This window comes from Centropristis striata, chromosome 18, assembly GCF_030273125.1.
Source record: "Centropristis striata isolate RG_2023a ecotype Rhode Island chromosome 18, C.striata_1.0, whole genome shotgun sequence".
NCBI lineage: Eukaryota > Metazoa > Chordata > Actinopteri > Perciformes > Serranidae > Centropristis > Centropristis striata.
The window spans coordinates 14,024,005-14,047,539 of NC_081534.1; the positions used below are offsets into that span (position 1 = coordinate 14,024,005).

Below are 23,535 nucleotides of genomic sequence, written 5' to 3' on the forward strand. Positions count from 1 at the left end.
ATCATCATAGAATAGACCAAATTTGTAGTCTATAAATAAATATAGTTTAAAGTCAAGTACTTTTAAGGGAACACCTTGGATTTAGTTTCCCTCAATTCTCCTAAGTACAGATAAATATTGCTCATTCCATTTGTGTTTATTTTGAAAGGGAAAATGTTTTACTTGACTCTGGTAACTTGATGCAGGTAACCGCTCCCCTTCGTTTCAGGTAAAGTTACACGAGGGGCTGATAGCAGGGAAATGTAGTTCTCATGTGTTCTGGCAGCAAAGCTGAGTTCTGTCCAGTTTGTTTGTCACAGCATATATCAAATTTCAGTCAAATATGGTAGACGTAGGCGTTTGTGCCGTCGATCTAGATACAGCCCCACCTGTACACTCATGCTGCCAATAAAAGAACTAACAAACTTTGTATCTGCACTGTGCAATATCCCTCTCACAGTATGAAGAAACCATATCAGCAGCTGTGGATATTGTTTTGTGACTAGTGCGCAACAGATGGCCAGGTAGTACTATGGGTCAAGACATAAATGTCAATATGCAAAATACCTTTTATATGCATTGAAAATGTTTTGTAGCTTAGTACATTTTTTTCTATGGTGTAGTATTTCAAATTTTGATTCTGGGGTAATCCAAAAGTAATCCAAGTAATAAAATTACATTTATTGTTTTGTTTTCCAAAATAGTATACGGTATATTCCATAGTGAGCTGGGGACGGATTCACAAAAGTATTCTTAAGATAAAACTTAAGAAAATTCTTAAGAAAAAAAATAGGATGTTCCTAAGAATGTTCTTAAATGCTATTTACCATTTTTTTCTTAAGAATTGTTGTATGTTTTAGGAACTTCTTAGTTTTCTCACTTAGGATGTTCTTAGATTTTTAACTTAAGATCACTTGCATGGTTTCAGTAACTTGGCCTATTTAAATAATATGTTCATGGTGATTAATTAAGTAGCCCTAGTATCAAATACATCAACTGCCTCCGTGATTTACTAAGAGTACATTGTAGTGTAATCTAGGAATAGGCTGACATGTCACACAGACTGAAAGGACATTTCAATTAACTGCCAAAATAAGCTTTAAGCAATACATTCACAAAAAAAAAACTACCCTGGCCAACTTCAATGAACAACATGTGTTAACACATTGTCTAGGGCTAAAATAAATATTAAAGAAATCAAATGAATGTCATTCAAGTGTTCAAGTTAATACAAATCAAGACTTATTTTTTCACTGTATGCTGTTTTAAGACTGGTGAGGGCTTCTCTTAAAGTTGCGAAGAAATTTGTTTTCAAGAATCTCATTTGTTCTCAACTTCTATCTTAGGAAAAAAATAAGAAGATTGTTAAGAAAACAACTAAAGAAACAATTAGAATTTCTTCATGAATACCAAATCTTCTTAAATTTTGTCTTAAGAGCAAAGTTAAGAAAAAAGTGGCACTTAAGAAGCATTTTTTTCTTAATAATGCTTTGTGAATCTGGCCCCAGAACCCTAATTGTCCTTTATTTTTTTCCCTTGATTAAGCAGCTTCAAGTAATACACATGCATTATCATCATTAAACACATCTAACAGTAAAATTGTGTCATAGTTAATAATCATCAATTAAATAAATTAATTCAGAGTCTCAAGGCACTTGTCTGTCAAAAAGATTGAAAGATTTTTTTTAGTCATTTTTAAATGCCAAAGAAACTTTTAAGCAACTTTTTTTTGCATCTGCATTGTAAATAAAATTACTATACAAACAAATGTTATTTTTAACCAAACTTCATTGTGTAGAATATACTGTGTATTCCTTAGATTGTAGTTATTTATCCTCACACTGTTAAAATAATCGCCTTAGTCATTTTTATGTTATGTCACAATGTGCACAACAGCGCCACTTTGGCATGCAAGTGGTACTGCATGGTGCTGTGGTTGCCATGGTACCGCGTCAGCCGTGGGGCTGGAGCTAACCTCAAGGCGTGGACCATTAAAAATAACATCTCTGACTGTCAGGATAACTCCGTCTCGTCGTCTTTACTGTGGATAATTACAAACCGGCGCTTTAAAAAAAAAGAAGATAGTCGTGACTGTTTCCAAAAAAGGGCGGACAGCTATGTCTTCTCATATTTAAGGGTAGCTCAGTTAGCTTAAGTTCATGCTAACTAGCTTGCGAGTGATTGAAGCTAACATTAGCTGCGGTCGAGACCAAACAAGAAGCTTTTATTGCTACGAAGCTAGACCCAAACCCAGCAGGGCTTCAAAGGTATGTGAACCTGAAAAACGGACGTGTTGGTGCCAGCAGACGCCGAGCGGTAATGTTAAAACACATCCCACCTGTTGATGGCAGTCTTTTGTTGCTATGCTAGCATAATAAGCTATCATCAGTAAGTCAGTCCTCCATCACCGTTAGCTTTAAACGACCCTAAGGTCTGCTACTGCCAGGACGCTTAAATGCTGTTTGGAACCTCACCTAACTAACTTTTCCCATTTCACGCATGTTATATTTGGTATTGTCGCATATGAGTACACTGAGTTGTGTGGTTGGCTTGAGTTAATTTACCAGCCACCTTGTAGCTGTTACCTGACAAAAGGCAGTCTCACAACAAATACCCCTGTCAACAGCAGACGGCCTACTTTAATCCTATTCTGTTCGTGTCACAGAGAGCAAGGGAAGCTAGTAGTACGCCTTTGATAACACGCATAACACGCTTCTGTTTGTATGTTTGTATATCGTCACCCTGTTAAAATAGTCGCCTAACTAATTTTTTCAAGTTTTGAAGGAAACACAAAAAACCTCACCAGTGTAACATGTGGCATTTATTGATCATTTCACCCAAAAAGGATGTAACAAAGGATGACTATTGGCATAGTAATAACACTGTGTGTAAATTATGTAACATAAGAGGAATAAATGACTTAGGGAATTTTTGGAACATGCCTTTGTGACTTAAGCAAAATATGGTAACACTTTATTTTGAAGGTGTCTACATAAGAGTCACACAAGCCTGTCAGAAACATGACATGGCAAGTATCATGAGCATTAATGTTACTTCAAAGTGTCATTAATGTTCATGACACATCCCATGTCATGTTTATGACACACTCATGTCACTCTTATGTAGACACCTTAGAGTAAAGTGTTACCAATATTAGTGTCAACAATAAAACACTGATAAACTAAACTGATAACTAAACGATCTCCCTCTAGCTCTACTTTGCTGGGTTCTTATCTGATGCCTATGAATGTGGCAAATTGTCAAAGAAGTGATGATCTTAAAGGGGTAAAATCACATGATCTGATCAACTGAGGATGTAGGTGATTTTAACATAGGTGGTCGGCTTCATGAAGAGATGATATAGGCAAAAAAAAAAGATTTTGACAAAAATTACTTAGGCAATTACTTTAACAGTGTGTCGATATTTGTTTTCACTTGAGAGCTTGTGACCAGAATGCATATATTTTTTCAGCTAATGGCGTTAACAGGAGCCTCTGGAGACTGTCAGGAATATGCACAATGGAGCAGATGATGTGAATTGTGATGTCAACAGAGATGATGGGGATATGATGTAGCTTATGTGGTGAGTGAAAAGATACTCGGAAGCTGATATCACTTAACACCAAGGTATATTTGATGATATGATTTGATGGTAATTTATATAATTAACATTACCTTTTAACATTAAACACTTGACAAAATGCCACTCAAATTGTGAAGTTAATCAGTTAGAATGAGCTGTCTTCATTACACGTCTATAATATAGTCGTGTAATGATGAATAGACATTATATGTACATGTCTTCATTGTAAGGGGAAAAACACATAACACGAGAAGCATTTTTTAATGGCTGTAGTAATAGCCTGTAGTTTGTTTATTTAACACACTGTTTTCAAAAACAGGTTTATATTCAGTTCCAGGACCTTTCTGTCCTGCTTCACCCACAATTATAATCTTTTCTATTTATTATGATGCTGCTGTGTGTGTACTGTTGTTGCCATAGATACTTGCCCATCAAGTGCTTCTATTATTGTCAGCGCTAATGAAAGAGCCAGATGACTGCTTGACCTTTACATAGCATTAACATATATCTTAGTGTATTCGCTATTTGTCTTAACCATCAAAACCATTAATTGTACTTGATGTCTTACAACCTAAAACAAAAAAATATGGCAGTTATATTTATTTATGTTTCAAGCACATGGCTTTGGTACAGATCATAGACAGTATAAAATAGGTCCAGATAGAATATTAATTGGGTTGTCAGTTATCAGCAATCCAATATTATTGATATAAAGTGGAAATATCAATACATATAATCTTCATTAAGATACACCTTTATTTTGACATTCCCTCTTTATATTAACATTTTTAAACAATATATGTTTTTCATTCAGGTGTAAAATTGCCAAATCATATTTAAGGTGTTTTTTGTGAGTTGACAAAATTGTATCTGATTGCGTTTAATAGACACATAGTATCTTGTCATATCGATCGCTACTTAACTGAATCAAATCAAAGTTGTATAGTGGCAGACTTTGTGATATGAGCAAATATTGTATTGCTGTCTAAAAAATCAAATATATTATTTATACAATGTATAATATTGTATCAAGATGAAACAGCCCTACTAACTACTCCATTAGGCTGGCAAGAAAAAAGGTCACCATCATCAAAGCTACAGATACAGTTAGCCACCAGATATTGTCAGAAGAATTCTGCGTTTTATACAGTATATGGCGGAATGCTGGAATAAAAAATATACTACTGTGTCAGTCAGAATAAAAAAGTACCAGGTGAGAACAATTAGATCCTTTTTTCCTCCTCTTTTTCTGTATTCTTTGAAAATATGTGTACATGTGCATCTTATTACATTCAGAAATAATAATCTGACTGTTTAATAAGTCACCAGAGCAGATGGGGGCAGGCTAGGATGTATGTAGCAACAGTTGAGTGGAGTAGTGATATCATACATCATTCAGCCTCATGGAAAATTCCACCTCATGTGTTGTCGCTTAGTGACCAAGACACGACACACAATACGGAAAAGCTGAGAGAAACAAGTTGGCCGAGCTTCTTATTACTGTTTTGGATGAATTTTTGTGAGGTTTTACCTGGGTTGTAAAGTACAAATGTTAAGGGTTGGTTTACCAAGGGACCTTTAATGTAAGATTGTTAAATCAGGTAAGGTTAATCCTGTACGTAAGTAAGCCTTTGTTCAATTGTAACTCAAATGTAATTCAAAGTCTGAAATATTTCCTTCCCATGTTTTGTGTTTATATTCCCAGCTTTTCTCCTTAAAGTGACAACATGGAATCTGAAGATATAACTGACCCATATGAAGACAACAGGGATGCTGATCGAAGTCAGCAGTCACTAAGGAGTTCAAAAAAAGAGTCCCGAGCATCATCCGTCCAAAAACACAAAAACAACTTCCGGGACAAGATCCAGGATGAGGGTGAAAAAGAAGGCTGTGTTGAGAGTAGATCGAAAACCAGAATCTGGCGTTCAGATCCAGACCGGGACCAGATATCAGATGGAGAGGGACGGAAAAGTAGTGGGTCGTTTTACTCTGAAGATTATGAGAATGAGTCTCCTTCAGATCGCTCGATCTCACCATACTCCCGGTCCAGGACCCCATCCCCTGTCCCTCAGAGAGGGGTGCGGTCAAAGAGGATGTCAAACAGCCCCCTCTATAAGACGGGTAAGGAAAAGAAATGATCAAGTATGTGCAGATATATAAATGAAACTCAACCCTTTACTATGTACATGTGATTTAGTGTCCAGATGATGGCAGTGTTTGGCAGATTTTAAAATGCTTATTTCTGCAGGACTAAAGTCCTCTTTTAAGACACAAAGATTATTGTGCACACTTTTTTTATCCTGAACTTTAACTCTGAGTTTTATTTGAATTTTATTAAAATGTTCTTAAGACACCAATTATGGTTGCAGTGAGTAAAGTTTAATTTTTAGCCTCAACCTTTTACCAGAGTTTAGTGTCATTACCCTGGATTATTTCTACATCATGTGTGCTTCTCCACCTTGCAGGTGGTGTGGGGCGCCGAGGTGTGACTCGTCCACAGCGTCCAGGTGGTCAGCCCCTGACCCAGCAGCATCGCAGAGGAGTGCGTTCACAAAGCAAGGAGTCCACGCCCCCTAAAGACCTGGACTTAGTGACCAAGAGGATGCTGTCAGCCCGCCTGCTAAAGATCAATGAGCTGCGTAACTCGCTTGCTGAGCTGCAGCAACGCACTGATGAGCTGCAGAAAGAAAACCGAGTCCTCAGACAGGTAGACCTACACCTCAGGTTGGGGAGAATATGAGGCTAGGAAGGAATAAGTCCTAATAAAATAATTTTAAAAAACTAAATACAGCAGTTTAACGTTATAAGTTAGTGTTTCTGAGACACTTTCAGGCGGACACTGGATGTCCTAGAAGGGCTGCAAGCCAAGCTGTGGCTAATATTTGCTGCACTTGTTTCTCTGATAACTTAAGATCCAGATGTCTTGCTGTGGTGTTCTAAAATAGAATTTCTTCCTTTTCATGCTGCAGCTTCAAGTGCGTCAAGAGAAAGCCCTGCACCGCTACGACGACACAGAAAGTGAGATTTCGCAGCTACTGTCGCGCCACGCCAACGAGACCCAAGTGCTGCGTGAGCGGCTCAGGCGCACTCAGGAGCGGGAACGGGCAGCTGAGCGACGGTTGAAGGACAGCGAGGAACAGCTGCAAAGGAGCCAGACGACTATCGCGAGGCTAAAGAAGCTGGTCGACCAGCGTGAGTTAGGAGCCAGAGACGAGCTGAGCCGCAGGCTAGAGGAAGAGAAAAGACGGGCCCAAGAAGCAGAACGCAAGATTAAGGTACATTTATTTTAGATTTAATTTTTTCATCAATTGCTTTTTGTCATGTGGCAGCTGCAAAGTGTGCTTGTTTATCTGTGTGTGTTTGAAGGATCTGGAGCGTAGCAATGAGCTGAGCAGCAGCAGTTATCAGAGGCAGCTGGCTGCAGAGAGGAAGAAGACAATCAGTGCCCAGGAAGACATCAGGACTCTGCAGGAGGAGCTGGAACGACTGACCAATAAACTCAAGGTTCATATACAAATAAATATCCCTTAAACCACCAACTGAAACTAACTGTATCTAACTATATGATCAGGTACAGAAAACATCATTGTATAAAATAGTCACCTTGTTGAATTCTCTTCTTACCAGGAGAAGGAGAGAGAACTAGACACAAAGAACATTTATGCCAACCGCATGATGAAACCCTCACTAAGAAAAGATGCAGACAGCGCCACAAATCGGAAAGGTAAGGCCGAACGATTGGTGAATTGAGTCAGAAGCTCATTTGTGCTGGAAAGAGGCACTGCTGTTGAGTTTTTCAAATTTATTTTTGGTGCTTTGAGCTTAGTGCTATCTAGTTCATTATATTCAAGATTAGGCAGACATTTCTACAACCGTTTATGCATATTTTAAATAGTCTGAAAAGTTGTTGAACGAAAATGCTAATAAATAATATATTGGTTTGGAATAGGTACAGAAAAATCAACTCTAATATATATATTATCTGCTCTGTTTCACACACAGTCCCCAGCAGGAGCAGCACCAAGGCAGTGCAGACTAATGACAGGACATCTAGTGTTGATTTCCCCACACCTCCACCTGCCATCACTGATGCCAATGAGTACAACATACAGGCACCTGATGAATATCTATCACTCAAGGTAAAGTCATTCCACTTAACTTCACCCCAGCGTCCACACTGTCACTGTTATTTGCCTGTCACTCACCTCTTTACGTCTCTTTCTCTCAATCAATTTATGTCAGCAGGAGCTTGACAGAGTGGACAGACAGGCAGAGACAGAGGACAGACATCAAAAGTGGGAACAGCAGAAGATCAGAGACAGAGAAAAAGATGGAGTCAAGGAGAAGGAGCTGATGAAGGAGAAGGAGAAAGAGGAGAAGCAGCAACTCAACCTGGAGCTTAATGTGCTTGAGGAGAAAGCAAAGAGACTAAGAGATAGTAAGCAATGAGTATACATATACAACCCTATAGGGCCATCCACACCAAAAAACACTTAATATATCTAACTAAGATGATGTAAGCATCCACACTGATGAACAGTTATGTCCTGTAAACAGTAGCACAATGCTGCACCCAAATAAGTTTGTTTAGTTTTTTTCTTCGTGCTGTATCTGCTTTTTCTAAACCACAAAAACTATTTACATTATTGATTTTGGTTTCTCACAGCCTGGCAAAATTGGCTGGTGACCCTGGGCACGTAATTTATGGACAATCAGGCCTAGACTATTAATTGATTGTTGATCAAAAGGAGGCAAGACAGTTCAGGCCAGCTGAGAAAATGCTAGATAGCCTGCCAGCTAGCATTAGCTAGGCCAGGGGTTCCCAAACTTGCCATGCCAACGACCCCCAGTGTTTAAATTAACTCTAAATGAGGCTCATCAAGTTGCTTGACAAATCCAATCATCCCATGTCTTGTGAAACTTCTGTAGAGCACCATTAACGGTAAACCTGATTTTTTTCTAGTTTAAGATTGCACATACTACTCCTGATGAGATGTGTGTAGTTTGATTTACCATTTTGATTGGCTGTGGGAGTTGCTATTGTTAATCAAATAGCTATAAAGCAATCCCATTGATATCGTCTGCCATTGAGGAATGAACTCTTGAACTTTTAAAACTATATTTATAGTTATCATTATAGTTATCGTTGTTAATATAGATTAGTAAATTAGTAAACAGTACAGGAAAGTAATTTGTCTTATGTCCACAGGCTGGGAGAATAAAAAAGAGGAAGAAGACAGAAAGAGGACAAGTTCTCTGCTAGTCCAGGAGGAAGAGAACAACAGGAAACGTGGCCATGTCCAGGAAGAGGTGGAGAGGTGGAACCAGGGGGCTGTGGCCAATCAGCAAGCAGCAGAGGAGGCACGTCGCAAAAAAGAACAGCTGCTGGCTAAGATGCGGGAAATAGACCGCCAAGACCACGTAGCCCAGGACATCATGTTTGAAGAGTCGAGTCCTTTTGAGTCCAATAAAGCCTCCAGTAACCACTCTTCTCCTCGTCTTCCTGAGCAGAGGAACCATAACTCAATTTTTACCCTCACGGAAACAGAGGAGTCGGCCAGTTTGCGTGGTGGCGCTGGAAGCGGGGATGCCGGAAGGAGAAGATCGGGCACGGGGGGTGGAGCTGCTACAACAGGAATGGCGAGGAGAGCAATGCGGCCCCAAACCTCCAGTGATGACTTGGCATTCGGAAGCTACGCGCCTTCTTTCGGACACTCAGCTTCTCGAGGTTCTTTAGGCTTCCCCCCACCTCCGCCCAAAGAGGACAGGGACTCTGCATTAGAAGCAATAGGTGTTTTCAGTCTCAGAGGGGTGGAGACAGAGAAAGAAAGGGAAACAGAGAGAGGAGCGGGGACAGAAAAGAAGTCTAGCCTCATGCAGCAGCTATTTGGTACCCTGGCAACACCTGCTGGTGACAGTGTGAGCCACTCCAATAAAATGGAGATACTCAACAGTCCTCCGCCTACCAATGGAGTCCGTTCAAGAAGGGAAGGACTGCTCAGCTTCAACTCAGGGTCTTCCACTCCTCCAGCATCCTCCCTGAACACCGTACACGTCGCAGACAGCAGGCCTGCCATCCGTGCCATTGCCTCATTTGATGATGACATAGAGGAACTTACTTTATGAAATTAATTTAGATTTGAGGTGGATGTTCTCCCAGCAGGCCAGCACTGATGTCTATCAGTCACAAAATGAGACAAAATATAAAAGTGAGTGATTACTTAGTCTGGACACTTTTGTTTCCCAATGAAAATTTCCACATTATCAACAACACCAAACAGAGAAGTGAGAAAAAATGTATCTAAAGTACTATACAAATATATAAATGATAAATTATTTAACTTGAGTTTAATGTTTCATGTGGACAACTTTTAATTTAATGTTATCTTTGAGCATTCAGGTGTAGACACATGTATGAGATAGCTGAGATAGCTGTGGAAGTGTTGCTGAAACTGGTAATATAAGATTTTTAACCCACTGTGTTGTGAAGACAACAACTTGTACTGGTTTCACTTAATCTGAAGACATTTCTCAGGTTGCATTTCAGCAAATCAAGCTTCTTTGCATTTAACATTTTAGCGCTTTGCCATATTTTGTAGGCTCATAATGATAGTTTGGAGTTGTTGTTGCTATTGTTTGTTGGTGTAGTATCCTGCAGTTCTTTGGACACATTTTATTTCACAAAATTTGGGCATAGTTTTTTGAGTCCATGCCATAAGAATGTACTACTAAGCAATATGACAATCACAGTTTGTTTAGACTCCTTCCTGAATGCCTGTTTAAAAAAAGGGTTATTTTTTATGAAAATGGCAGTTTTCTGCAGGTTCATTACCAATATTATTTTAATAATGATTAAATGTCCCACTGCTGTTACAAAGAAAATATCTGTGACCCTGCAGAAACATGTTATCTGATGATAAATTATTAATATAAGCTTGTTGGAAGCTATTGCTCAGGCTAGGAAGCTATTGTAGTTGTGTGTACATTTGAATTAATTAATCAAAATGTGTGTTAGCACAGAAAAAAATGTTTACTAGTTGATCACTTGACTTGAACTCCTAATATGGCACAAGGATGTCAGTGAGCACACTGCATCAGTAAACTGAAAAGGGACATATTTTAAAACATAATACATATGTTTTCTTCTAACCCAATGTACTGAGTACAACTGCTGTATATCAATCTTGATTATTTGACTGTAACCCAACAGCAATGTCTCTTCAGAAATTATGACCTGGTTACTTAAGATAGTCCACAGACTCAAACCAATAAATATACATAAATAAATAATGATTAAAAGAAATGTTAAATGGGCTACTTTTCATAATAAATTATGCCAACCAAAATTTTCGCCATTATATAACGTTTAAAAAAACGTATTTGTAACGGTACGTAACTGACAGCATATACACCAATACTGATATGCCTTCGATAGGCCGATATATATAGACCAATATGCCTGTCGAGCTCTAATGAATAGACAAAATGCTCATTTGTTTATGTTCTTGTAGACTTGCACCACAACTTAATACTCCTAATGTGGCACAAGGATGTTAACAAGCACACTTAATCAGTAAACTGGGAAATTGGGACTTTAAATTGACAGTTCCCCCCTAGAAAAAAACAAAAACTAAAAACAACTAAAAACAGCATACTTTTCACCTTACCTGTTGTGCTGTATAGCACTATTCATTATCAATTCAGAAATCATGACCTGGTTACTTAATCCACAGACACACACCAGTAAAATTAAAAAAAAGGAAAAACATGACATACAAAACAAAACAAAACAAAACATAATTCTGGGGTGAATCATCCCTTTCAAAAAAACACTTGTCCATGTTAAGACATTTTTGAATAGCTCTTCGTATTTATTCTGGCTGATTTTATTAAAGGGACTTTCATAAAGGATGAAACGTGTGGCATATCATCACACTGTTAAAATAATCACCTAAGTCATTTTTTTTAATCAAAATTGTTTTTTTTTGCCTAAATCATCTCCTCATGACGCCGGCCACCTATGGTAAAATCTCCTACATCCTCAGTTGATCAGATCATGTGATTTTCACTTCTTTGACAATTTGCCACATTCATAGGCATCAGATAAGAACCCAGCAAAGAAGAGCTAGAGGGAGATTGTTTAGTTATCAGTTTAGTTTATCACTGTTTTATTGTTGACACTAACATTGGTAACACTTTACTCTAAGGTGTCTACATAAGAGTTACATGAGCGTGTCATAAACATGACATGGGATGTGTCATGAACATTAATGACACTTTGAAGTAACATTAATGCTCATGATACTTGTCATGTCATGTTTCTGACAGGCTTGTGTGACTCTTATGTAGACACCTTCAAAATAAAGTGTTACCATATTTTGCTTAAGTCTCAAAGGCATGTTTAAAAAATTGCCTAAGTCATTTATTTCTCTTAAGTTACATAATTTACACACGGCGTTATTACTATGCCAATAGCCATCCTTTGTTACACCCTTTTTGAGTGAAATGATCAATAAATGTCATGTTACACTTTTAGTGAAGTTTTCCTGCAAAACTTGAAAAAAATGAATTAGGCGATTATTTTAACAGGGTGACGATATGAAAACTTATTTTAAGTGTCGATTTTTTTCACAATTTGTAATTATTGTGGTATTGTATTGTAATAAAATAAAAGATAGTAAGAGTATCAGCAGCTGTTGTCTGGTTAATTATCAGACTGTGGCGCACTTGCAGTGATATTCATGCGGCGGGAAGTCTGACAGGGATTCCTCGGACGTCTCCAAGCAACCAGAACCTGACGCAACCCTCCCGCCCCTCCTCCGGTAGCACCCTGCTCACAAACAAGTGGACCGTGGAGCTGTAGGGGATGATATGAGACAGAGCGGGCTGGAGATAGGCTTCACTGATGTGGCAGCTTGGCTTCAGAGTGGCTGAACACAAGTTGGACTGCAGCAGAGGCTTTCTTACAAGGTAAACGAGCCGCACGCAGTTTGAATTACAGTGTTTCACATGATGCCGGCAGCGTCTTGTGCTGCAGCACTGTGTCAGAACACAAGACGAGGTTAAACTGAATGTCGTGTACGAAATATAGACGCAGTATCATTCAGTAAACTTTAGCTTGAAATTATGCTAGGCTACATCCTCAAGAGAATAAGCTGCTACATGTTAAAATAAATTAGGCATTAAGTTGTTTTGTTGTTGCAATGTTTTGTTGAAGGACAGAAGTGTGTATTTGCATGCACGAGCCATGCCATATGTCATATAATGTTTAAATGTAGGCTATTGTGGTTTGATTAAAACAAGTGATGCAAAGGTTGCATTTATATACTAAGTATTTTAGCCTCTCAAAATGTACTTTTTAAAGCAAAAATCATATACTGCATTTATAAAAAGAACACCTGTTGCTGGTGTGTGTTTTTCTCTATTTGTGGTTAGTTTCGGCTGTAAATGTGGCACATTGTGACACACACAGCAGTATTAACTTTCTGTTGCCATAAAATTATCCAATATGCAGTAATTGGATGTTTACCCCCATGAATAGTTTTTGTGTAAGGCTACTTATCCCCTTGAGGCACTTTGTGATCCTGCTGATGACTTCTATGGATGCTGCTCATATTCTCAATATTTCCCTGTTCTGTACCATATGAGCACATGATAAACCCTCTAGGTTGGAATTTAACACCTTTAAATGGAAGTGACTCAATGGTGTGATGTGATCGGAGACATACACACGAGCCAGATTAGTCACTGCAGTCTACAGTCATGTTTGTTGTGTAGACATGCCTGCATGTTCCAGATAACAGAGCCAGACTTTTTAAGTTCTTTAGCTAGACCAGGTTTTGGCATATCATAATAACACCACAAAATAAATGTTATTAGTGTGGTAACGCTGCAACTGGATGTTGCAAAGCAATCAGATTCTGCAGACTTGAATCCTAAGGAATGTTTTGATAATGCTTGATGCTTGAATGCCAGCTAAGACATTTGGATAATGTCGATAAGTTATATTTTTTCCCCACCAAGATTTTTGCATGTTTGTTTTTTCCAGAGACTGCATTTTATATTCAGAATGTAAACTTTGGCTTCAGACAAAAATTTCCTGCTGGGGTATTCAAAAGGGTCTTGGTTAACCAAAAATGCCTCTTTAATGATCAAGGAGCCAAAAAGAGGCTGGTTAGGGGTTTTTGCTGTTATGATTTTAAACCCTTTCTTTCTTTATAATTGTGATCACAGCTCGTTATATAATATGTGTACACACACTTCTCCCCATTTTTTTCAAACCTCTTCGTTCTGCAGTTCCTATTGACAATCTAGATCAATTCCTTCCTGTGCATACAGTGCCTATACAAACTCTTTAAAAATTAATGTGGCATGGATTTTTTCCTTCTTCTTATTGGTCTCCTGTAACAATGTGGTCTTCAGAGCCACAGTGATTCCTTTGGAGAATAAAGATCCATTCCTGGGTATTATACAGTAAGTCGGCTACTCTGCACAGTCAGAGGTCTATTTTACCTAGCGGAACAGCCAAGGCCTATCATTACATACAAGGGCAATGACTTCACTTCTGGTCTGCTGTGCCCATTATGGAATAACTGAGCACTAACCACTTATTGAGTGCCTTAAGACACTGGGCAGAAAGTCTGCTTTTGCTGCCATGCTGCCACTGTTATGAGTATGTGTTTGCCATGTCACTTAAGAGGCTGCATTAAAGATTTAGCTTGTGATTTTGATTCCCCTGGGCTCCAGCCTCAATCCTGTGTTTCTGAACTGTTAGGCTAAAGAAAACACTGAGATTTGGATTCAATATATTGTTTACCTGTAATTGCATATGGATGTAAAGCATGATTAGTCTGGGTATACCCATACTGCCTTGCACGCTCGATTTCATTTCGAACTGCAACACAGTCTGGCAAGTCTTTTAGGGATCCAATCACAGAACGGGGAGGAACGGTAAGACGTTGACGCGCACTACTCGACAGATGGAAGCTTGTGGTTTTGTAGTTTTCTTACGGATCCAACATGGCTGCAGCAGGCGTTTTAAATAGTTTAGAGCGAAAGTTGATTTTAAAAGAAGAACAAAGTTTGGCTTTACACTCCTGTTTCACCACCAAAAAGGATGTTTGAGTCTTGCTTCCGACAGGATTTGGCCAAAGCCTAATCTACCAACTAGCCCCGCTACCGCTCACGGCTGTAATGCCGGTGATCTCGCTACGAGCCGGGGGACAGCGGAGCCCCCAGAGACCCCCAGCAGCTCGTCTATTGACCATAAAATCAGTGGATGTGTGTGACTGAATAACATGAGGGGGAAATAAGGCGTAAAAATAAATAATCTTGCAGAAAGCGAGAACTGGAGAAGCAAAGCAGCAAGCAACACTCTCTCACAGACACACACACACACACACACACACACACACACTGCCGGTAGACTGTGAGCAGCCAGAGCCAGAACATGCTGCAGAAAAACGTTGCAGAAGCAGAAATCAGCATTTTAGTCTCAAAGTAGAGATGGGCTAGTCTGGCTATGTAAACATCAATTTCTGTCGCTCTACATACGTCATCTGGTATAACTGATACGATTGGCATTGACATTCGTATCGCCCAATAAACGGCTCTGGAGGATCGTAAACCACGCCTCCTCTACAGAGAAATTAATTACTGGTGTTCAGACTAATCTCATTTGTGATTAGTCTGGCGTTAGCCAGGCTAAAGCATGATAAGAATAGGCATAGAAAATGTTCTATTAAAAAGTTATGTGATGTAACTTTTTATCCATCCCCCAGTTTATTGGTCGGTCAACCACTTTGGCCCAGACTGTAGACTGTATAAAATAGTGGAAGTATCCACCGTGAAGTCACCCATTTGCTTGTGGACTATGGTTTTGAAGCGACCAGAAGTGGCCATATTTGGAGGAGGGACATAATTTACGAAATCATGTTGTATTGAAGAATGCTTAAAAGTAACAAATGAGACCATAAACTCGAGACCATAAAGGAAAATGTTTACTGAGGTAATAAAGCAAGAGAGAAGTGATGTACATTTCCCATAGATTTCATATAATTTAAATTCTTTTTACAACTATTGTAGTTGCCTCCAGCTGGTCGTTAGTAATAACGAAGGCTATTTCGCATTGGCTTCACTATTCAGACTTGAAGGTTATTGCTAGACTTTGTGTTTAGTGCTAATAAGCACATTTTAGCATGCTAAGACATGAAAGTAAGATGTTGATCATGGTTAGCATTGTCTTCATGAGCATGTTAGCATGCTGATGTTGCTGTCCGTCCCAGGTTGGTTCAGGCAATAAGGGAGGAGGAAGATTGCTGATACATTAACAGTACCTAGGTCCTTGCTATGGAAACTATTTGTTGCAATTAAATGGAAATCCTGAAGGTGTGTACCCTCATTGAACTGATCCATTATTATTTGATATGCTAGAGGCCAACTGCTCAATCCTAATCACTTTACAGAATGAAGGAGAAGGCAAAGAGAAACTCTCATTATACTCATCATTCTATCTTTCTGAGATATAATCCATCCAGTCATATAACCGAGCCTCTCATGCGACAGCTGAGGTGCAGTCTTGCTTGTCAGAATGCACATTATTTTGTATCTTGTCATTTAGATGTTGTTGCCAGTGGTATAGGCAGCAAATGTTTCACAACGTGCTCTGTCTCTCTCCTCTGCAGATCTAAACACATTCTGCCTTCAAACATCCAATGGAGAGTTCAAGGAACTTTTAAAATAATCACTTTCCTGACAAAGGCAGGGGACGCAAGAAGGACAAAACCCTACAACGATGGTATTTTGCATTGTGCCACATTCTTAAGGAGCTTTTTGTATTCAGCAGGTTAATGATGGACGTCCCCTCAGCTCCTAAGATTATTGTGGACAAGGCTAGTGCGCTGGAGGAACCAGAATGCGGGGAAGACATGGATTTGCCTTCAGATGACCATCTCATGAACTTGAAGGCCTTGGCGGACAAACTGAGACTGGAGACCAGGAGACCTTCTTACCTGGAGTGGAAAGCCAGGCTGGAAGCAGAAAGCTTCAGAGAGTCAGGAAGTGGAAAAGACTCAATCCAAGTGGAGCCTGAGGGGAAAGAGACTGTGGTGAAGTCTGTTGTGGTTCAGTGCAAGAGGCAATCTGGTGTTCTGAAGGGATTCGGGAACATCGATGAAGCTCTCAGTTGGCTGAGGAGAGAACTGGTGAGACATCGCTTAATGTATCATCTATTGTTGGAATATTTAATTTTGTTTTGTATTTGCCGCCAGTGGGTTCCAAAGATCTTGTTGAGGCATTTAACTCTCAAATTGCTGTATGGTAAATTGGATACTTGAGATTCAAATACACACTTTCATCAGCATATTTAATTTGAAAAGCCTTGTAATTTTGCAGTTAAAGGCCAGAATAGAAAATAACTTCCTGCTCCTTAGCTAATTAGGATTTAACAAAGAGCACAATGTCCAATTAGAGGCCAGAAGATTTCCATTCACTTTAGTGAGTGAGATTGATTGGGACTCAGGCAATAGCTTCAGAAATTTGTTACACACAGTTTCTGCAAGTGTAATCATTTTTACTCTGCTCAATTACTCTGCACATTCACCCACAGTTCATAAGCTTGGACTGAGCACGCAAAGAGGCACATTCAGAGGCAGAATCACACTCACACAGTATGTGGCCACAAACGTTTGCACAAAGACAGTGGGCAAGAGAGATGATTATGGTGTTTGCACAGACGCTTGCACATAGACAGTGGACACGAAAGAGATAAAAATTGAGAGAGCTTATGATGAGAAACGTGTTTGTGGATGTCCCACTGTGAGTTTTCTTTTTAGATTTTGTCACACAGTAATGAATGAAAGCACGGCCTCCCAAGTGAATCTAGATTATGTGAACTATAAATGTTGGAGTCATACTGAGAAGTAAAAAGAACTTTTAAAAATTGTGTTCAAAGGAATAGTTTGACATTACAGCAAGTGTTTGCCTTCTTGCTGAGGATTACATGAAAAGATTGATACAACCCTTGTGACTGTAGGTTAAATATTCAGCTACAGCCAGGAAATGATTAGCTTAGCTTAGCTTAGCTTAGCATGAAGATTCAAAACGGGCTAAGATCTCTAAATCTCACATCTCCCCCAAAACCACAAACCTTGTGTTTGGAGTCTTTTGTCAAGTTAAAGGATACATTTCTTAAAATTATTTACTCAGCCTAAAGAATAGTTTGTTTTTTTAGTATTTTTGCAATTATAATTGCTAGTTTATGACTGACGTGGTTGTCATCGTGTAAGTTCTCTCAGAATGAGGTGTGGTCAGGCACAATATTGGTGCATTACTATCTTGAGACAGCAGCAAGCAGGTATACCATTGACCAACAAAAACCTGGTCTAAAGTCAATGGTGCAGTGTTAAGCAGCTATTTAAAGGGTGCATTATTCATATAATGAGATGCACTTACTTTACATAGTTGGGTTCCAGATGCAAAATGGGAGAATGGGAGATGACTCTCTGTTGTACTTCATGTGACACCCAAAACGCAACTAAGCTTAACCCTCCTGTTATATTCATTTCAGGAACAGCAATAACCCGGGGCATGTTTAATTATCCAAAAGTGTCAGAAACTAAAAAATCCCAATAAACATTGTTTGTATTTCATCATTAACTCCATTACTAACAATTACAATCAATATTTAGTGCAATGGTGTGCTTTACCTCTCACGGATCATGGTTCAAAGAAGATAAAATATGCATGTTAAAACTTTTTTATCGATATTGGAAAGACCTACGTACAAAATACAATAGTTTTAAATTACATTGATTTAAAAAAAAAAAAATTTACATTTTTTATTTTTAGGAAAAAATACCTTTAAATCTTTTTTTTTTTTACTTTGAAATGGATCAATTTGATCCGCAACATAATAGGAGGGTTAAATAAGCCAATAAATACAACCCCTTTACCTCCTGTGCCCAGAATATGCGTCACTTTAGCTAGCAAAAGTGGAGATGGACACCAGTTTATTAGCAGGTAATTTGAGCACCACTGTTTTCTGCCTCTCTCCATCAGACAGACATGCGCTTGCAGGACCAGCAGCTGGCGAGGCAGCTCATGCGGCTCCGCAACGACATCAACAAATTGAAGATAGAGCAAACGTGCCACCTGCATCGCCGGATGCTCAATGACGCCACCTTTGGCCTCGAGGAGCGGGACGAGCTGTCGGACCTGCTGTGTGAATGTCCGGTCACCCCGGGGCTCGGACTCTCTGCCCCGCTGAGACTCATCGGCGTCACCAAGATGAACATTAACTCTCGACGCTTCTCGCTCTGCTAGAGGCAGGGTCGCCAATTCAGGCGGAAAACCCTGAAAACAAAACAGCCTGTTTAATACTATCTTTGCTCCAGTGCAACATGAAAGTTTGTCGCGGAATCCTTTTGACCACACTGCTGTGAGGATGATGTTTTACAGCCCCTATAATTAAAGAGAGAGAGATTTAGATAATGTATATTATTTAGAAAGAAGAATTTGAGTTTAGTAGGTACATATATAGTATGTTTGCCACTAGACTATACATGGCAGCTATATAAAGAAACCTCTCAGTCTTAAAACCACAGCAGATTTTAGAGCTTTAGGCCAGCGTGACTTGAAACAGAATGCTTTCCATTTTTAAACTGCAGTAAAGCAATCTTAAGCTTATTCCTGTCCACTTTTTAAGCCTTATCAGTTATACTGTTACCAGTTATATTTCCATATACTTTAGTTGTTAGCTGGAACTTTTGTGTTTTCCATCTATAAGCCAAGATTTATCAAGCACAGATTAAATATGTAAATCTGCACACAGGCCTCTTTGTATTATGCTTTCAGTGGCAGTCGAGAATATTTTTCTTTCCATCTCCTGCAAATAAATCTAATATGTTTTGTGCTTTTAAAAAAGATGCCTTATGGTTACAAATGGTACACTATACTATAACAAGTCCATTTGAGTTAGCAAGTAGTTGTATCAATTTAGAAAGCATTGCTTTTTGTAGATTATGATGAAAATTATTTGCTCTTTATAATGATTGTCCAGTTGCACTAGTTGGTGACCTCACAATGGTTTCAAGTCCTTCGCTGAGGTTTGCTTATTATAAGTAAAGATGTATTCAGCCCTTGGTCGGAGCTTTGCCCATTTTATGCTCTAATTGTTGAGTTCTAGACACGAAGCAACCTTTTGAGACGACATTGTTTGTCTGAAACAAAAACATGGTTTAGTTTCATGCATAAACATTGAATTATAACTCATCAAGATCTCTGTGTGTACTGAATGACATGATTATGTGGATCTTGTTATGATGGCAGTTATTATGGGATATATCATTGAAGGTAATCTTTTCTGACTCTTTTTCTTTGTGGGGGTTTGCATATGAAATTTGAGTCCCAATGAGCAGAGCACGCAACAGGAAAAGGTGTTTCAAGGTGTGAGATGCCCCTCCCTGTGGCCCAGATATACTATAACCGTCTCAACAAAGAGCACACACACCACATCTAATTTGAAACAACATCTGATTTGCAGCTTAAAGTTACAATAACCACGGAAATAACAAGGTTAACATTTGTGTCTACACAGCTCAGACTGCCACAACATTATATAATTAGCTTTTCTCTAGTATGTCAACTTGATCTTGTAAACCTATAATGGACTGAAACATACCTTAAAACTGGTTTGGTAAAATGTGATACCTTAGTATGTTTACACAAATGTACTGGAAATAAACAATTCATAAAGAAGTCAGATGCGTCACTTTTTCAGCCTTTAATTTGCTGTCATCACAACAAAGCTCACTCAATGGACTCTTGTGGTAAGACTTGTCACAAGAAGGGAGTCTTTCATCACAACACTGTGTATTAAAGTGCTCACTGAACCAGGGAGAGATGATGAGACATATGCAATAAAGAAGATTAGATACACTGAACCAGCAATCTTTGTGCACGAACGTCACTGTGAGCTATTTAAGCACATGGAGTTACTCTTGAGCCTTCTGGAGGTCTTTTGGCTCACTCATAAAATGATTCATTAATATTATTTACCTCTTTTAAGTTATATCTGTTTACCAACTTCACTTCTGATCATCACTACCAATTATCCATTTATTTTCACATTGTTAATTTTCTAAATGCCAATTTGTTTACATAATGCCACTGCTGTTTTTGTTGTTGTTTTTTAATACAAAAGGACAAATCTATTTGAATACTAATGTTTTTTTCACTGTCTGGGATATGACAGTGATCAACAACAACATTGCTGCAGTGCTCCATAATACAGTAGCTATAAGCTTAATGCAGGGGTAGGCAACCTGCAGCTCTGGAGCCACATGTTCAGTGCATCTGCAGTGACTCCTTGTGCCTGTGACAAAAAAATTGTATACAAAATGAAACTATTATGTCTTTGCATTTTAATTTTCATTTATCATTGGTGCAGGCCCAAAGCAATTTTTTTTTTCAATTGTAAAATTGTTTACGGCATTAAATAAAATGTTTTAACATTTTGGCCAACTAAAATGTGCATCATGCTTATCAAAATATATGGCCCAGTGCCTTAACTTCCAAATGTTGTCAACTTCAAGTCTAGTTAGTTAGAGTAAGCTGGACTTGCTATTTATTCAGCCTCCTATTTGTACGTTGGTACATTGGTAGGGTAATTTATACTTAGTAGGCTGTTTTAACTTCACTATAAGACTCAAAATAAGGTTTTGTGCTCTATTCCAACATTTTTTCTCTTTCTTTGGCCAACAATGTTAGTAAATGTCTCTAACCCTTGCCCTAGTGGATACCTTGGAAATAGCAGGTATTTGCCCTGTAAAGCAAACGTGAGAAAATGGCTGAATTTGGTGGAAAATTTTAAAAACTAAAATTTTGGTGCCCAGGCTCTTGAAATCTTGACATAATATAATCCATGGATATATGCTTTAATGGCTGTGGAATTAAAATTATGGCTTTAATAGGTTTCAATGGGACATTTTTTACCACACAGTTTATTATAGACTCATTACAGAAGCTGAGTTTAAGCTTAAAATTAAAAATAAATCCCTTGCCAAAACAGTATACAAAATAAATGTACTGAGAGGTGCTGGGAGATTGATTTTTTGTTGCTTTCTGACAAAGCTAGGCTAAGTGTTTCCATCTGTTTCCAGTCTTTCTGCGAAGCAAAGCTAACTGGCTGATGGTTGTAGCTTCATGTTTAATCAGCAAACATAAATAAACGAGGTGTTGATGCTCTTGTCAAACTCTCAATGAGAATAAATTCCCAAAGTGGAATTCTTTCTATATGCTTTGGAATTTTACATGATTCGGGTATCTCACCTTCTCTCTTCAAATGAACCCCTCTGTCATCTTTGTCCTCATGCTTTTGTTCTGCACATAGCGTCATCTGTGCACTCTGCACTAGAACTTGTGTAAACAGTTGGTGACCCGGGCTCCCACAGGTTTGGGCTATGTGTGAAGACATGAGCGCAGGGGTCATGGGTGTTTGCATGTGACACTCAGTGCAACCCTGCGTCCCTGTCCATCTGGAGGGCCTGAAGTGGCATGTCATGAATGACTTTGCTGAGCCTCAGATTTTCATGCATGAGCTCCAGCTTTATGTGGGCTTATTGCTGCTGAAAGCCACAACTCCTTTTGACTGAAAGGCTGCCAAACAGGGGCTATCACATACTTTTCCCAACAAGCTGCTGGTGATCGAGATGGTTTAATTTCTTTTTCTTTTCTGTTCTACAAAAAAAAAACATTTTAAAGCTATTATAATGAAATAAACACTGAAACAATTTGAAACCCAGAAAAAAAGGCAAACAAAAAATACTTTGTGCTCTTTTAGATAGCAGTCGCGCCCAACAGCTGCCCCTGGAGTTTGCCATTTTATTAATTTCATGCCTAAACCATCTCATTTGCATAACAAAATAACCCGACAGGCATAAAATCTGGGACTATCTCTGCTGCTGAAGCATGAAGACCAGATACTGTATCAAAGGCCACAGTTGTGATGCAAAAATGAGGCAGTTTGTTTCGTGTGATTGAGGAAAAATAATCTCGGCGAGATTTCTGTATCTAAAGAAGGATGCAGCCAGTTACTTGCTGTCTTTATGTTTTGTCTACCAGAATTTTTTCCCCTCATGTTCACAAATGTGAATGTAGCTGCATCCTATACCCAGAATATAACAGATGTAACGCCGCAGAGAAGCATTTCTCACCACGACTGAGCTGCAAACACAGGCATGAATGACTGACAAGGTGAACCGCAGAGTGAGACTGGCAAGAATCCCAGACAGCATCTTCATGCAGAGCCTTTGTGCACGAGTGTCTCGGTACATCCTTTCTCAGCAAAGACTTACTGTGAGAATGAGACATTTAAGAGCACACCACAGCCCAGAGAAGAAAAACACAACAAATAGACAAAGTGACACAATTTCTTTTTCTTTTTCGGCCGCTGACATGATGACAAGATTTCCTCATTTGTGACACTTTGCAAAGCGAGAACTTTGACCGCACAATCCCCATTTGACTGGAAACCAGCAGACACTCTTCATTTTTATGGTGTGGAAATAAGAGCTGAATCAGACTGTTTTTGTTGGAGAAACACAGCACGTTGCAGAGGCTTAAGCCTGACCACACAATTAAACCCCAGGAGTGTCGAGACGCTGATTCTGACTGTGTTGGTTGTTGGGAAATAGATTTATAAGGTCAGAGGAACATTTGAGCCGGCTCCTGGACACGTCATGTCCAGGGGCTAAAAATAGCAGTTTTGATATGTGTGGGATATTAATTTGGGGGAAAGCATTGCTTGCAGATTCTTTTTAATTTTGGATTAGGCTCTGTACTCTGTGTGAGATGTGGCTGGTGGACATTGAATGTGAATAAATGGTTACTGTTTTTTTTAATGTTTGAAGCCATATACAGTACCAGTCAAAAGTTGTAGATTAATAATGAGGACATCAGAACTGTCATGGAAAACA

At 38.9% G+C, this 23,535-nt stretch overlaps 2 protein-coding genes across 6 annotated transcripts; both read left to right on the forward strand.

Moving 5' to 3' along the window:
* Nucleotides 1-1,946: 1,946 nt before the first annotated feature.
* lca5 (lebercilin LCA5) lies at nucleotides 1,947-10,876 on the forward strand. 3 transcript variants are annotated; one of them, XM_059357085.1, is made up of 10 exons: nucleotides 1,947-2,295; nucleotides 3,452-3,562; nucleotides 5,268-5,683; nucleotides 6,028-6,269; nucleotides 6,532-6,837; nucleotides 6,929-7,066; nucleotides 7,190-7,286; nucleotides 7,565-7,701; nucleotides 7,805-8,000; nucleotides 8,772-10,876. In XM_059357085.1, exons 3-10 carry the CDS (start codon nucleotides 5,290-5,292, stop codon nucleotides 9,686-9,688), a joined length of 2,427 nt encoding a protein of 808 aa, XP_059213068.1. In that variant the 5' UTR covers nucleotides 1,947-2,295; nucleotides 3,452-3,562; nucleotides 5,268-5,289; the 3' UTR covers nucleotides 9,689-10,876. The 3 variants fall into 3 exon arrangements, with proteins under 3 accessions (XP_059213068.1, XP_059213070.1, XP_059213069.1); XM_059357087.1 differs by having other exon boundaries at nucleotides 7,808-8,000; XM_059357086.1 differs by having other exon boundaries at nucleotides 1,947-2,246.
* Nucleotides 10,877-12,406: 1,530 nt separating this feature from the next.
* Nucleotides 12,407-20,816, forward strand: fam167ab (family with sequence similarity 167 member Ab). 3 transcript variants are annotated; one of them, XM_059356398.1, is made up of 3 exons: nucleotides 12,407-12,532; nucleotides 16,246-16,764; nucleotides 18,620-20,735. In XM_059356398.1, exons 2-3 carry the CDS (start codon nucleotides 16,411-16,413, stop codon nucleotides 18,881-18,883), a joined length of 618 nt encoding a protein of 205 aa, XP_059212381.1. In that variant the 5' UTR covers nucleotides 12,407-12,532; nucleotides 16,246-16,410; the 3' UTR covers nucleotides 18,884-20,735. The 3 variants fall into 3 exon arrangements, with proteins under 3 accessions (XP_059212381.1, XP_059212379.1, XP_059212380.1); XM_059356396.1 differs by having other exon boundaries at nucleotides 12,408-12,532; nucleotides 16,404-16,764; nucleotides 18,620-20,816; XM_059356397.1 differs by having other exon boundaries at nucleotides 12,408-12,532; nucleotides 16,407-16,764; nucleotides 18,620-20,816.
* Nucleotides 20,817-23,535: the final 2,719 nt, after the last annotated feature.

What these genes read in the sequence shown, in the direction of transcription:
- lca5 (XM_059357085.1), top strand. Translation starts at nt 5,290, where the DNA reads ATGGAATCTGAAGATATAACTGACCCATATGAAGACAACAGGGATGCT. An exon ending in GACTGACCAATAAACTCAAG is followed by an intron (nt 7,067 to 7,189) that starts GTTCATATACAA and finishes TCTTCTTACCAG; the next exon opens with GAGAAGGAGAGAGAACTAGA. An exon ending in CAGCGCCACAAATCGGAAAG is followed by an intron (nt 7,287 to 7,564) that starts GTAAGGCCGAAC and finishes TTTCACACACAG; the next exon opens with TCCCCAGCAGGAGCAGCACC.
- fam167ab (XM_059356396.1), top strand. Translation starts at nt 12,468, where the DNA reads ATGTGGCAGCTTGGCTTCAGAGTGGCTGAACACAAGTTGGACTGCAGC. An exon ending in AGCAGAGGCTTTCTTACAAG is followed by an intron (nt 12,533 to 16,403) that starts GTAAACGAGCCG and finishes TTTTGTATTCAG; the next exon opens with CAGGTTAATGATGGACGTCC. An exon ending in GTTGGCTGAGGAGAGAACTG is followed by an intron (nt 16,765 to 18,619) that starts GTGAGACATCGC and finishes TCTCTCCATCAG; the next exon opens with ACAGACATGCGCTTGCAGGA.